Source organism: Nerophis lumbriciformis, linkage group LG05 (genome assembly GCF_033978685.3).
Source record: "Nerophis lumbriciformis linkage group LG05, RoL_Nlum_v2.1, whole genome shotgun sequence".
NCBI lineage: Eukaryota > Metazoa > Chordata > Actinopteri > Syngnathiformes > Syngnathidae > Nerophis > Nerophis lumbriciformis.
The window spans coordinates 55,960,342-55,974,610 of NC_084552.2; the positions used below are offsets into that span (position 1 = coordinate 55,960,342).

General features: G+C 42.0%; 1 protein-coding gene across 1 annotated transcript in view; it reads left to right on the forward strand.

Moving 5' to 3' along the window:
• The window catches only part of LOC133606153 (copine-8), a 255,190-nt gene extending 242,151 nt beyond the window's left edge, over window positions 1-13,039 (forward strand). The window contains exon 20 of the mRNA XM_061959774.1: window positions 11,998-13,039. Within this exon, the coding sequence (XP_061815758.1) occupies window positions 11,998-12,186 (189 nt within the window). The 3' untranslated portion in view covers window positions 12,187-13,039. The remainder of the gene's footprint in view (window positions 1-11,997) is intronic.
• Window positions 13,040-14,269: the final 1,230 nt, after the last annotated feature.

A 14,269-nucleotide genomic window follows, 5' to 3' on the forward strand; every position in this document is an offset into this window, starting at 1 on the left:
GCACACAGACTGATGCATTCAAATGTTTATTTCATTTAATTTTGATGATTTGAAGTGGCAACAAATGAAAATCCAAAATTCCGTGTTTCACAAAATTAGAATATTACTTAAGGCTAATACAAAAAAGGGATTTTTAGAAATGTTGGCCAACTGAAAAGTATGTAAATGAAAAATATGAGCATGTACAATACTCAATACTTGGTTGGAGCTCCTTTTGCCTCAATTACTGCGTTAATGCGGCGTGGCATGGAGTCGATGAGTTTCTGGCACTGCTCAGGTGTTATGAGAGCCCAGGTTGCTCTGATAGTGGCCTTCAACTCTTCTGCGTTTTTGGGTCTGGCATTCTGCATCTTCCTTTTCACAATACCCCACAGATTTTCTATGGGGCTAAGGTCAGGGGAGTTGGCGGGCCAATTTAGAACAGAAATACCATGGTCCGTAAACCAGGCACGGGTAGATTTTGTGCTGTGTGCAGGCGCCAAGTCCTGTTGGAACTTGAAATCTCCATCTCCATAGAGCAGGTCAGCAGCAGGAAGCATGAAGTGCTCTAAAACTTGCTGGTAGACGGCTGCGTTGACCCTGGATCTCAGGAAACAGAGTGGACCGACACCAGCAGATGACATGGCACCCCAAACCATCACTGATGGTGGAAACTTTACACTGGACTTCAGGCAACGTGGATCCTGTGCCTCTCCTGTCTTCCTCCAGACTCTGGGACCTCGATTTCCAAAGGAAATGCAAAATTTGCATGGTTGGGTGATGGTTTGGGGTGCCATGTCATCTGCTGGTGTCGGTCCACTCTGTTTCCTGAGATCCAGGGTCAACGCAGCCGTCTACCAGCAAGTTTTAGAGCACTTCATGCTTCCTGCTGCTGACCTGCTCTATGGAGATGGAGATTTCAAGTTCCAACAGGACTTGGCGCCTGCACACAGCGCAAAATCTACCCGTGCCTGGTTTACGGACCATGGTATTTCTGTTCTAAATTGGCCCGCCAACTCCCCTGACCTTAGCCCCATAGAAAATCTGTGGGGTATTGTGAAAAGGAAGATGCAGAATGCCAGACCCAAAAACGCAGAAGAGTTGAAGGCCACTATCAGAGCAACCTGGGCTCTCATAACACCTGAGCAGTGCCAGAAACTCATCGACTCCATGCCACGCCGCATTAACGCAGTAATTGAGGCAAAAGGAGCTCCAACCAAGTATTGAGTATTGTACATGCTCATATTTTTCATTTTCATACTTTTCAGTTGGCCAACATTTCTAAAAATCCCTTTTTTGTATTAGCCTTAAGTAATATTCTAATTTTGTGACACACAGAATTTTGGATTTTCATTTGTTGCCACTTCAAATCATCAAAATTAAATGAAATAAACATTTGAATGCATCAGTCTGTGTGCAATGAATAAATATAATGTACAAGTTACACCTTTTGAATGCAATTACTGAAATAAATCAAGCTTTTCAAAATATTCTAATTTACTGGCTTTTACCTGTATATCTCATGACACACTATCTGTATGTAATATGGCTTTTAATTTTTTGCGGCTCCAGACAGATTTGTTTTTGTATTTTTGGTCCAATATGGCTCTTTCAACATTTTGGGTTGCCGACCCCTGGTATAGAGTGTACAAGGTCACATTTGTGGGCCACACCTTTCTTTGCACTTCTATATTTTTTATATTTTTATATATTTACACATTGTTTTCTTGCATGCACACATCGCACTATATGGAAAGGCCTCAATCTCGTTACCCTGAGTAATGACAATAAAGCTGATTCTGATTCTGATTCTTCTAAAACAGAAAATAACCAGATATTAGCAGTAAATGAACAAGTAGATTAATAATACATTTTTACAGCTTGTCCTTTATAATTTTGACAAAATAAATGAATAAGAAATGTGCAAATATTTTTATAATGTATGCTTCAAAATAAACCCCGGCAGGACGTTAGATAATACTTTTCCTGGGTTTCGAGCAAATAAATGACGTACATTCAAGTAAAACCTTTTAAGAATACCTGCTTGACATTCTGATTAAAACTAAAATTTATGTTAAAATATTGGTCTTTTTTTTTTTTTTTTTTCCATAATGTAAGCAAGTTATTTATTTTGATTAATCCAAATTCCAACATGTGATTAATCAGATTAAAAAACATACAATTTGACAGCACTATTTTTGTAGTTTGCTTTAATGTTAATAGGGATACAATGTTATGCAGAAGCGTACTTATAATGATACTATTTATAGTCGCAGTGGAGAGTGTCTTCCTCAGGGGCTCGCAACAGAAAATATTTGAGAAGCACTTTAATAACTGTAATGCATTCTGAAAATGTGGCCCCCAGATACATTTTGTTGACTAGCTCCAGTTTAATGGTTATTGCATTATATGGAAATTCTGTTCAGTTAATTTATTTATTTCATTCATAAAAATCAAGCAAAGAAATTAACTAAAAATAAAACAATCAAGGCAGCACGGTGGCAGAGGGGTTAGTGCATCTGCCTCACAATACGAAGGTCCTGAGTAGTCTTGGGTTCAATCCCAGGCTCGGGATCTTTCTGTGTGGAGTTTGCATGTTCTCCCCGTGACTGCGTGGGTTCCCTCCGGGTACTCCGGCTTCCTCCCACTTCCAAAGACATGCACCTGGGGATAGGTTGATTGGCAACACTAAATTGGCCCTAGTGTGTGAATGTGAGTGTGAATGTTGTTTGTCTATCTGTGTTGGCCCTGCGATGAGGTGGCGACTTGTCCAGGGTGTACCCCGCCTTCCGCCCGATTGTAGCTGAGATAGGCTCCAGCGCCCCCCATGACCCCAAAGGGAATAAGCGGTAGAAAATGGATGAATGGATGGATGTAATAACTGTATTGCATTCTGAAAATGTGGCCCCCCAGATACATTTTGTTGACTAGCTCCAGTTTAATGGTTATTGCATTATATGGAAATTCTGTTCAGTTAATTTATTTATTTCATTCATAAAAATCAAGCAAAGGAATTACCGTATTTTCCGCACTATTAGCCGCACCTAAAAACCACAAATTTACTCAAAAGCTGACAGTGCGGCTTATAACCCGGTGCGCTTTATATATGGATTAATATTAAGATTCATTTTCATAAAGTTTCGGTCTCGCAACTACGGTAAACAGCCGCCATCTTTTTTCCCCGTAGAAGAGGAAGTGCTTCTTCTTCTACGCAAGCAACCGCCAAGGTAAGCACCCGCCCCCATAGAAGAGGAAGCGCTTCTTCTTCTACTGTAAGCAACCACCCGCCCCCGTAGAAGAAGAAGAAGCGCGGATATTACGTTTCATTTCCTTTGTGTGTTTACATCTGTAAAGACCACAAAATGGCTCCTACTAAGCGACAGGTTTCCGGTTCATGAAAAGACGCAATCTCTCCATCCGCACACGGACTACTATTTCACAGCAACTGCCTAAACACTTTCAAGAAAAGCTGGCTACTTTCCGTGCATATTGTAAAAACAAGATAGCTGAAAAAAAGATCCGGCCAGAGAACATTATCAACATGGACGAGGTTCCACTGACTTTTGATATTCCTGTGAACCGCACTGTGGATACAACGGGATCACGTACGGTGAATATTCGCACCACAGGGAATGAGAAGTCATCCTTCACTGTGGTTCTAGCTTGCCATGCTAATGGCCAGAAACTTCCACCCATGGTGATATTCAAAAGGAAGACCTTGCCAAAAGAGACCTTTCCAGCCGGCGTCATCATAAAAGCTAACTCGAAGGGATGGATGGATGAAGAAAAGATGAGCGAGTGGTTAAGGGAAGTTTACGCGAAGAGGCCGGGTGGCTTTTTTCACGCAGCTCCGTCCATGTTGATATACGACTCCATGCGCGCCCACATCACGCTGGTTTTTAATATATTATTAAAGTTTGACTGACCTATCTGACTGTTTTTTTGACATTCCTTTAGCGCAGTTAGATGCGGCTTACAACACGGGGCGGCTTATAGGTGGACAAAGTTTTGAAATATGCCGTTCATTGAAGGCGCGGCTTATAACCCAGGGCGGCTTATGGTGCGGAAAATACGGTAACTAAAAATAAAACAATCAACATAACATTGAAGCAAATTATGAATGAAAAGGAGCAGAAAGAAGTTAAAAGCCTATAATATCTGATGATAATTGACTTTCAGTGTTGGCGACTACAAAGCCATATTTTCATTTTACAACAATTAAACCAATAATGAAGTAATAATTTCACTCATTCATATCTTTTAATCATCATGATTTTATTTTTATTTTTTTATACAGAAAGAGATTTACATTGTTTTATTTTACTATCAAGTTTGTTCCTATAAACTAACACTTCTGATTGAAATGCTTCTTTCCATTGCCACTGTTCTAAATCTAGATTTATTAAAGATCTCAAATGGAGGCCAATTGAATATACCCGCTTTAGTGCTCAATGCTGCGAGCCATATTTTTGTCAGCCTTTTAAATTAAAGCTGAAAGGCTACATAGTGATGGTGTATACAATTATACCTGACTGTTGTTGATTGATCCCATGCAAATCCATTAAACAAACAATGGCTGTGTTAAATATGCCCAACAAGAGCTTGACAATACAAAATAAACATTAGCATCCTGGAGACCATAAAGCTTATCTTCTCCCTATGGATGACCTTTACACGGCCGCTGTCAAATGTCACTGGCCCAGGTGGGCGAAGTAGGCACGCTTGTTAGTTGTAACAAGCTAAATACACACACACATACAGAAAATGTGTGGGGTTTTGTAACATTTGCAGCCATTTCTTCTCGTTATCAGCAAACTAATAAGGCCCGCTGACACGGTGAGGCTTGAGTCTCCCAGCGAGGGACTTCCAGCACAAATTGGCTTCCCGTTTGATTTTGTGATCGTTGGTGCCAGCAGATAGATCATTAAGTGAATTAAACATTCATTTTGCACAGACACACTACCATCCAAGCTCGTACTGTACTCTCACACACCTACAAGTGGATACTCGATTGTAGGACTCCTGTTATTACTTGCTGTCAACTTGCGTCTGGATCGTTCTGAAATGCAGCGAAGGCATCGACCCAAAGAACTTTCCCAGCGTCCAACCAGATCGCTTCCCAATACACAAAATAAGGGTGTGATGTTACATGAATTTGTTCGACTGTGCTTTTTTGATATTAGTCATGCTTTACTTTGATTACTTTGTGGTAAACAGTGTACATTTTGTGACTTAAAACACTCAAAGAAGAAGATTTTTTTTTACTGTCACTCCTAATCCTATTACCGTATTTTCCGCACTATAAGGCGCACCGGATTATTAGCCGCACCTTCAATGAATGGCATATTTCATAACTTTGTCCACCAATAAGCCGCCCCGGACTATAAGCCGCGCCTACGCTGCACTAAAGGGAATGTCAAAAAAACAGTCAGATAGGTCAGTCAAACTTTAATAATATATTAAAAACCAGCGTTCTAACAACTCTGTTCACTCCCAAAATGTACGCAAATGTGCAATCACAAACATAGTAAAATTCAAAATAGTGCAGAGCAATAGCAACATAATGTTGCTCGAACGTTAATGTCACAACACACAAAATAAACATAGCGCTCACTTTCTGAAGTTATTCTTCATTCGTAAATCCTTAGTCTTCGGTGTCCGAAGTGAAAAGTTGGGCAAATGTGAGATCCAAAATGGCCGGTTCCGTCTCGTCGAAGTCATCGGAGTCAGTGTCACTGTTATCCAGCAGTTCTGTGAATCCTGCCTTCCGGAAAGCTCGGACCACAGTTGTGACCGAAATATCCGCCCAGGCATTTACGATCCACTGGCAGATGTTGGCGTCGTCTGGCGCTGCCTCCCTGTCTTAGTGAATGTGTGTTCGCCTTCTGTCATCCATTGTTCCCACGCAGTTAGCAGTCTAGCTTCGAATGCCCTGTTGACACCAATATCTAGCGGCTGGAGGTCTTTTGTCAATCCACCCGGAATGACGGCGAGTATTGAATTAAGCGCGTAAGCGTGTCTCTTAATGTGATGTTATGAGCTAGCAAATATAACAACTACACTACCCAGCATGCAACGATAGTTACGAGCATGCGCGGTAGCCCTGAGAAGCGTTGTTGTATGCTGGCAGTTAGAATGTGGTTATGAGCACGCTGTGAGTAAACGTTGAGAACTCAGTTAACACGCCTCGTCTGCATTATTTATAATTAGACAGACAACACACTTAATAGGAGCCATTTTGGGGTCTTTACATAAACACACAAATGGAAATGAAACGTCACATATCCCAGCATGCACCGCGCCCTTCTTCTTCTTCCGGGGGCGGGTGGTTGCTTACAGTACAAGAAGAAGCGCTTCCTGTTCTATGGGGGCGGGTGCTTACCTTGGCGGTTGCTTGCGTAGAAGAAGAAGTATTATTTTATGTCTCCTTTTGTAGTCACATTTTTTTGCAATTATTTTAATAGAACTTATCACAATTTTTTGAAGACTCATATCAATGTCCAATGTCTTCTCTTTTATTCTTACTGCTCGCAGCCCCTAATCATATATGCGTCAATGAACTGCCAGCAATATGGTGCTGTATTTATTATGTTTGATTGTATTTTTATCATTAATAATAATTATAATATAACAAATCATGATATTAATAATTTTGTATTATTTCATTTTAAGTGTTTTATCTTTTTGTACAATATGTTTAGTTTTTGTCACTGTTGTTTTTTACGTCAATGTCATCTGTATAATGCTTACTGCTCACATTCCCCTAATTATATATGCTTTGATGAACTGATCAAAAATACAATGCTGTATTTATTATTATTATTGTATCTAATAATAAGTTATTTTTTAATAAATAAGTAATACATATAATGAATAAATAAAATAAAATTAATTAATTAAATACATTTTTATAAATATAAAGAAAAAAGTACTATAATAGTTTTCAAGTGTTTTTAAAGTTAAAGTACCAATGATTGTCACACACTAGGTGTGGTGAAATTAACCTCTACATTTGACCCATCCCCTTGTTCACCCCCTGGGAGCTGAGGGGAGCAGTGAGCAGCAGCGGTGGCCGCGCCCGGGAATCATTTTGGTGATTTAACCCACAATTCCAACCCTTAATACTGAGTGCCAAGCAGGGAGGTAATGGGTCCCATTTTTATAATCTTTGGTATGACTCAGCCGGGGTTTGAACTCACGACCTACCGATCTCAGGGCGGACACTCTAACCACAATTTCAGTTGGATATTTGCCTTTTTCCATTTCAATTATTTGTATTTTTTTTGTAATAGTAGTTGTACTTTTGTCGACATGATTTTTGAAAATGTTGCATATAACATATGTTTTGTGACTATTTTTCAATAATGATGTGGTTTCGCACTGCACTTTTTGGGGGGGAATTTTGCCTATCGTTCACAATCCTTACGAGACACAAGAAGACAAAAGTGTATTTATTTATTTTGAATTCTAACATGTAAAAATTGGCTCGTTCTTGGTGGCTAGCAATGCAGCTAATGGGAGCAATCGATTCTACCTCTAAATCACTTTAAAAATGCATTCAAAAACCATCAACAACACTCCATTAACAATCCGTAACCTGTATAATAACCAAGATGTAGCGACATTGTTATTGTAAGAGCGAACACTGAGGAACTATTTTTCTATTGTAACACATCGGCGTGCTACGGTATTAGCCGTTAAAAGCTAGCTTCTACGTCAGCACGGAACACGTTTGCGTTTGTAATGCACAACACTATGCGATAGAACAATCGTATTATTGTGTCTGTAAAGTATTAACGCACATTTGTACGTTTGTACACAGCTCGCTCGACAGCGTATCTACTGTAGTTGTAATAACACACATGACGTGCTGCGTGTATCATGTACAATATTAAAGTGTGACTCACTCGATGTACAGTAGTGCGTTTGGTCCAACTGGGCCGGGACATTTTTTCTGGTTTATTTGGGTAAGCACTCCATTTATGTCAAAATAGCATGGCTTCAAATTCCACACATATAGCGCCAAAGTCACTTTCACCTCACTCTCTCGGCTTCCGTCTTCTCCAACGTCTCACTCTTCCTTCGTGCTCGCTTCTGTGAGCAGTAGTTCATCCTCGGTATATTCATCTTCAAAAAGATAAAGTTGTGAATCTTCATTTGTCCAAAAATTGTCGTCTTCGTTGTCTGTTACCAAGTCTGCCATGATTAGAAAACACATTTGTGTTTGATTCCGGAAGTAGGAACACACATTTATTGCCAGAAGACGGAAGTGCGATGCTATGGAAACGGATATCGGTGCGTGGAAGAAATCAGTCCTAAATGACTAAATTACAGTAAATATTGTACAAATCCCGTTTCCATATGAGTTGGGAAATTGTGTTAGATGTAAATATAAACGGAATACAATGATTTGCAAATAATTTTCAACCCATATTCAGTTGAATATGCTACAAAGACAACATATTTGATGTTCAAACTGATAAACTTTTTTTTTTTTTGCAAATAATCATTAACGTGACAAAGAAGTTGGGAAAGGTGGCAATAAATACTGATAAAGTTGAGGAATGCTCATCAAACAACTTATTTGGAACATCCCACAGGTGAACAGGCAAATTGGGAACAGGGGGGTGACATGATTGGGTATAAAAGTAGATTCCATGAAATGCTCAGTCATTCACAAACAAGGATGGGGCGAGGGTCACCACTTTGTCAACAAATGCGTGAGCAAATTGTTGAACAGTTTAAGAAAAACCTTTCTCAACCAGCTATTGCAAGGCATTTAGGGATTTCACCATGTCCATCCATCCATCCATCCATCTTCTTCCGCTTATCCGAGGTCGGGTCGCGGGGGCAGCAGCCTAAGCAGGGAAGCCCAGACTTCCCTCTCCCCAGCCACTTCGTCCAGCTCCTCCCGGGGGATCCCGAGGCGTTCCCAGGCCAGCCGGGAGACATAGTCTTCCCAACGTGTCCTGGGTCTTCCTCGTGGCCTCCTACCGGTCGGACGTGCCCTAAACACCTCCTTAGGGAGGCGCTCGGGTGGCATCCTGACCAGATGCCCGAACCACCTCATCTGGCTCCTCTCGATGTGGAGGAGCAGCGGCTTTACTTTGAGCTCCCCCCGGATGACAGAGCTTCTCACCCTATCTCTAAGGGAGAGCCCCGCCACCCGGCGGAGGAAACTCATTTCGGCCGCTTGTACCCGTGATCTTGTCCTTTCGGTCATAACCCAAAGCTCATGACCATAGGTGAGGATGGGAACGTAGATCGACTGGTAAATTGAGAGCTTTGCCTTCCGGCTCAGCTCCTTCTTCACCACAACAGATCGATACAGCGTCCGCATTACTGAAGACGCCGCACCGATCCGCCTGTCGATCTCACCATCCACTCTTCCCTCACTCGTGAACAAGACTCCGAGGTACTTGAACTCCTCCACTTGGGGCAAGATCTCCTCCCCAACCCGGAGATGGCACTCCACCCTTTTCCGGGCGAGAACCATGGACTCGGACTTGGAGGTGCTGATTCTCATCCCAGTCGCTTCACACTCAGCTGCGAACCGATCCAGTGAGAGCTGAAGATCCTGGCCAGATGAAGCCATCAGGGATTTCATTAGGGATTTCACCATGTACGGTCCGTAATATTATCAAAGGGTTCAGAGAATCGGTAGAAATCACTGCACATAAGCAGCTAAGCCGATGACCTTCGATCCCTCAGGCTGTACTACATCAATAAGCGACATCAGTGTGTATCTAACATGGACTGATACAAAGTGGAAAAGTGTCCTGTGGTCTGACGAGTCCACATTTCAAATTGTTTTTGGAAACTGTGGACGTCGTGTCCTCCGGACCAAAGAGGAAAAGAACCATCCGGATTGTTATCCCCCCCCCCAAAAAAAGACATGTGTTCTTGTCTCTCATAATAATTGTGAATGATAGGCAAAATTCCCCCAAAAATGCAGTTCCCTTTTAATGCGGAGAAATATAATCTTAGAGAAAAATGTAGTTTAAAGACATTTGTACGCACGTACAACACTTAAATCAAATCAAATCAAATCAACTTTATTTATAGAGCACATTTAAAATTTACCACAGGGGTAGCCAAAGTGCTGTACAATGAGCAGGTTAAAAGATAAAACGAGTACCGAGCAAACACAACACAACACAAACAGAACACGATAAAAAATAAATAATTAAAATAGAATTAATAAAAACATAAAAACATAAAAACAGGATCACAGCAGGTGTATTATGGGGCGCCATTGCAGGATGGATATCACTCAGTGTTAAAAGCCATGGAATAAAAGTATGTTTTTAAGAGAGATTTAAAAACAGGAAGAGAGGAGGCTTGTCTAACACTCAGGGGTAGGTCGTTCCAGAGCTTGGGAGCAGCAACGGCGAAAGCTCTGTCACCTCTAAGCTTCAGCCTTGTGTCAGGGACCGTCAACAACAGCTGATCGGCTGATCTTAAGGATCGGGTGGGGCAGTAAGGCTGAAGGAGGTCGGAGAGATAGGTTGGCGCGAGGTTGTTTAGACATTTAAAAACAAATAAAAGGAGTTTAAAATGTATTCGGTAACGCACAGGGAGCCAGTGAAGGGACGCTAAAATAGGGGTGATGTGCTCACGTCTGCGGGTCTGTGTTAGCAGACGAGCAGCAGAGTTCTGCACGAGCTGCAGGCGGGCGAGGGAGGCCTGGCTAATGCCAACATACAGGGCATTACAATAATCAAGACGAGTCGAGATAAAAGCGTGGATTAATTTCTCAAGATCATGTCTTGATAGAAGCGGTTTCACTTTCGCTATTTGGCGTAATTGATAAAAGCTTTTTTGAACGACGCTGCTGATTTGTTTTTCGAATTTAAAATCTGAGTCAAACTTTACCCCCAGGTTTGTGACAGAGTCGCTGAGATACGGGGTCAGAGTGCCGAGGTCAACGTTGGGGGAGGGAGAGCGACTTGGACCGAACAACATAACTTCTGTTTTATCTTCATTTAGGCTCAGGAAGTTAGCTGAAAGCCAGACTTTGATGTCGTGCAGGCAGTCAATAAGACGTTGAACCGTGTTATTTTGTGCCATGGGAAAATAAATCTGGCAATCATCGGCATAAAAATGAAATGCAATACTGTACTTCCTAAAAATAGAACCAAGGGGGAGAAGGTAAAGCGCAAATAAAATTGGGGCAAGGATTGAGCCCTGGGGGACCCCATGTGGTAAAGGAGCTGTGGACGACATAAAACTGTCTACTTTTACACAAAAACTCCTGTCGGTTAGGTACGACCGGAACCAGTTGAGGGCGACGCCCTTAATGCCCACACAGTTCTCAAGACGAGTGATTAAGGTGGCGTGGTCGACGGTGTCGAACGCAGCAGACAGATCTAAAAGCACCAGGACAACATATTTACCAGAATCAGTGGACAGGAGGATATCGTTAAAAAGACCTTAAGACCTTCAGTCTATCAGTATGTGGAATTAGATTATGGAATGGATTAAGCAAAGAAATCAAACAATGTACTAATATGATCCACTTCAAGAAACTCTTCAAACTTAAAGTGTTTACAAAGTACAAAGAAGAAGAACCATGATAAACATTCTGAATTTATTTGATCCATCCATTGATTTTCTAGATAATCTTATTCATCACACCATATGAAATATAACTTACTTCACTAATTATTTATTTATTTATTTTTAATGTTATTAGTTATGGAGTATTTTGTGAATACATTGAGAACAGGAAGTGAACAAAGGTTTTAGCAACTGCTATGTGAAGGACTATGGATAGGATTAAATAAGCTCTGCTTCTTCCTACTCCTTTTCGAACATGTTGCATAGAGAAACTGGAAATTGTGATGTGTCATGTTGTATGCATGCATGTTCCAAATAAACTCAAACTCGACTCAAAAATGTAAACCCTATGCTACTTACAGCCACTAGGGGGCAGGATTGTACTTTTTCTGGAGTTTTTCCGTAATATTTTTCGCTTACTGTCATGGTTTTTCCAATTTCCTTTTACTTTACTTTCAGTTCGTCCCATTCCGAGACTACATCGACAGGACGGGCAACCACATCCTGAGCATGGCCAGACTAGCCAAAGACGTCCTGGCCGAGATCCCCGACCAGTTCCTGTCGTACATGAGGACCCGCGGGATCAAGCCCGCGCCCGCGCCGCCTCCCTACACGCCTCCAGGACAGCCTCTCCAAACGCAGATCTGAAGCGGAGGGGGAAGTTAGTTTCCGAGTCGCACAGGAAGCCACTCTCCGTGCCTTACCTGTCGTGGACCCCGGTGGTCGTTCTCGTGTTCTGGAGCAGCCGCATGCCAGGGCCTGGAGGGAAAACCCTAATCTGTTTACTTCCGCTGTCGAGCATTTCTCTCACCGTCTGGAGTCTTTGATTTTCTCAACTTTTAGCCAGGTGGCGTCACAGGAAAAACAAAGGAGCAGGTTTTGTTTTTTGCTTTCCAAAAAGAATGTCCCCAGACAACGCTAAGGAATGAAGAATAACTTGTAAATAATCTTTCTGTCTCACTGTTTACAGTAAGGATTTTTAATGTTCATACTTTTATACTTCAAGCTTGTGATGTTCTCTCTCTCTTTCTCGTTTAGTTTTTTACCCCTGCCATGTGCGTCAGGCAGCAGCAGCAGTGCAGGTCCCGGTAGCCAGTCCGTACCGTACCGTGCCGTACCGTACTCGACCGTATCCCTGGTGTTTATCAACCTTTTTGCATGAGTGTAGCCTGGAGCACGTGCATGAATATAGCGGCCCTGCACTACCTCTTCCAAACCTCCGTCTGTCTGAGGTGGGTGGAGTGTATATGAGAGTGTGTGTGTGAGAGTATGTTTGTATGATAGAGGGGTCCTATTGTCTCTCGGTCTGTAAGTCTTCCTTCTAAAAATGAAAACTTTTCTCTGCTGTGTTTCCATCCATTCTAATTTTTTACCATTAGTAACCAATATACAGTACACTACGCAAACAGCCTTTAGTTTGCCTTTCCAACAAAATACCTATTATGTACATAAATTGGGCATACTTATATAAAATGTACTTTTTTTTTAATATACAGGTAAAAGCCAGTAAATTAGAATATTTTGAAAAACTTGATTTATTTCAGTAATTGCATTCAAAAGGTGTAACTTGTACATTATATTTATTCATTGCACACAGACTGATGCATTCAAATGTTTATTTCATTTAATTTTGATGATTTGAAGTGGCAACAAATGAAAATCCAAAATTCCGTGTGTCACAAAATTAGAATATTACTTAAGGCTAATACAAAAAAGGGATTTTTAGAAATGTTGGCCAACTGAAAAGTATGAAAATGAAAAATATGAGCATGTACAATACTCAATACTTGGTTGGAGCTCCTTTTGCCTCAATTACTGCGTTAATGCGGCGTGGCATGGAGTCGGTGAGTTTCTGGCACTGCTCAGGTGTTATGAGAGCCCAGGTTGCTCTGATAGTGGCCTTCAACTCTTCTGCGTTTTTGGGTCTGGCATTCTGCATCTTCCTTTTCACAATACCCCACAGATTTTCTATGGGGCTAAGGTCAGGGGAGTTGGCGGGCCAATTTAGAACAGAAATACCATGGTCCGTAAACCAGGCACGGGTAGATTTTGCGCTGTGTGCAGGCGCCAAGTCCTGTTGGAACTTGAAATCTCCATCTCCATAGAGCAGGTCAGCAGCAGGAAGCATGAAGTGCTCTAAAACTTGCTGGTAGACGGCTGCGTTGACCCTGGATCTCAGGAAACAGAGTGGACCGACACCAGCAGATGACATGGCACCCCAAACCATCACCCAACCATGCAAATTTTGCATTTCCTTTGGAAATCGAGGTCCCAGAGTCTGGAGGAAGACAGGAGAGGCACAGGATCCACGTTGCCTGAAGTCTAGTGTAAAGTTTCCACCATCAGTGATGGTTTGGGGTGCCATGTCATCTGCTGGTGTCGGTCCACTCTGTTTCCTGAGATCCAGGGTCAACGCAGCCGTCTACCAGCAAGTTTTAGAGCACTTCATGCTTCCTGCTGCTGACCTGCTCTATGGAGATGGAGATTTCAAGTTCCAACAGGACTTGGCGCCTGCACACAGCGTAAAATCTACCCGTGCCTGGTTTACGGACCATGGTATTTCTGTTCTAAATTGGCCCGCCAACTCCCCTGACCTTAGCCCCATAGAAAATCTGTGGGGTATTGTGAAAAGGAAGATGCAGAATGCCAGACCCAAAAACGCAGAAGAGTTGAAGGCCACTATCAGAGCAACCTGGGCTCTCATAACACCTGAGCAGTGCCAGAAACTCAT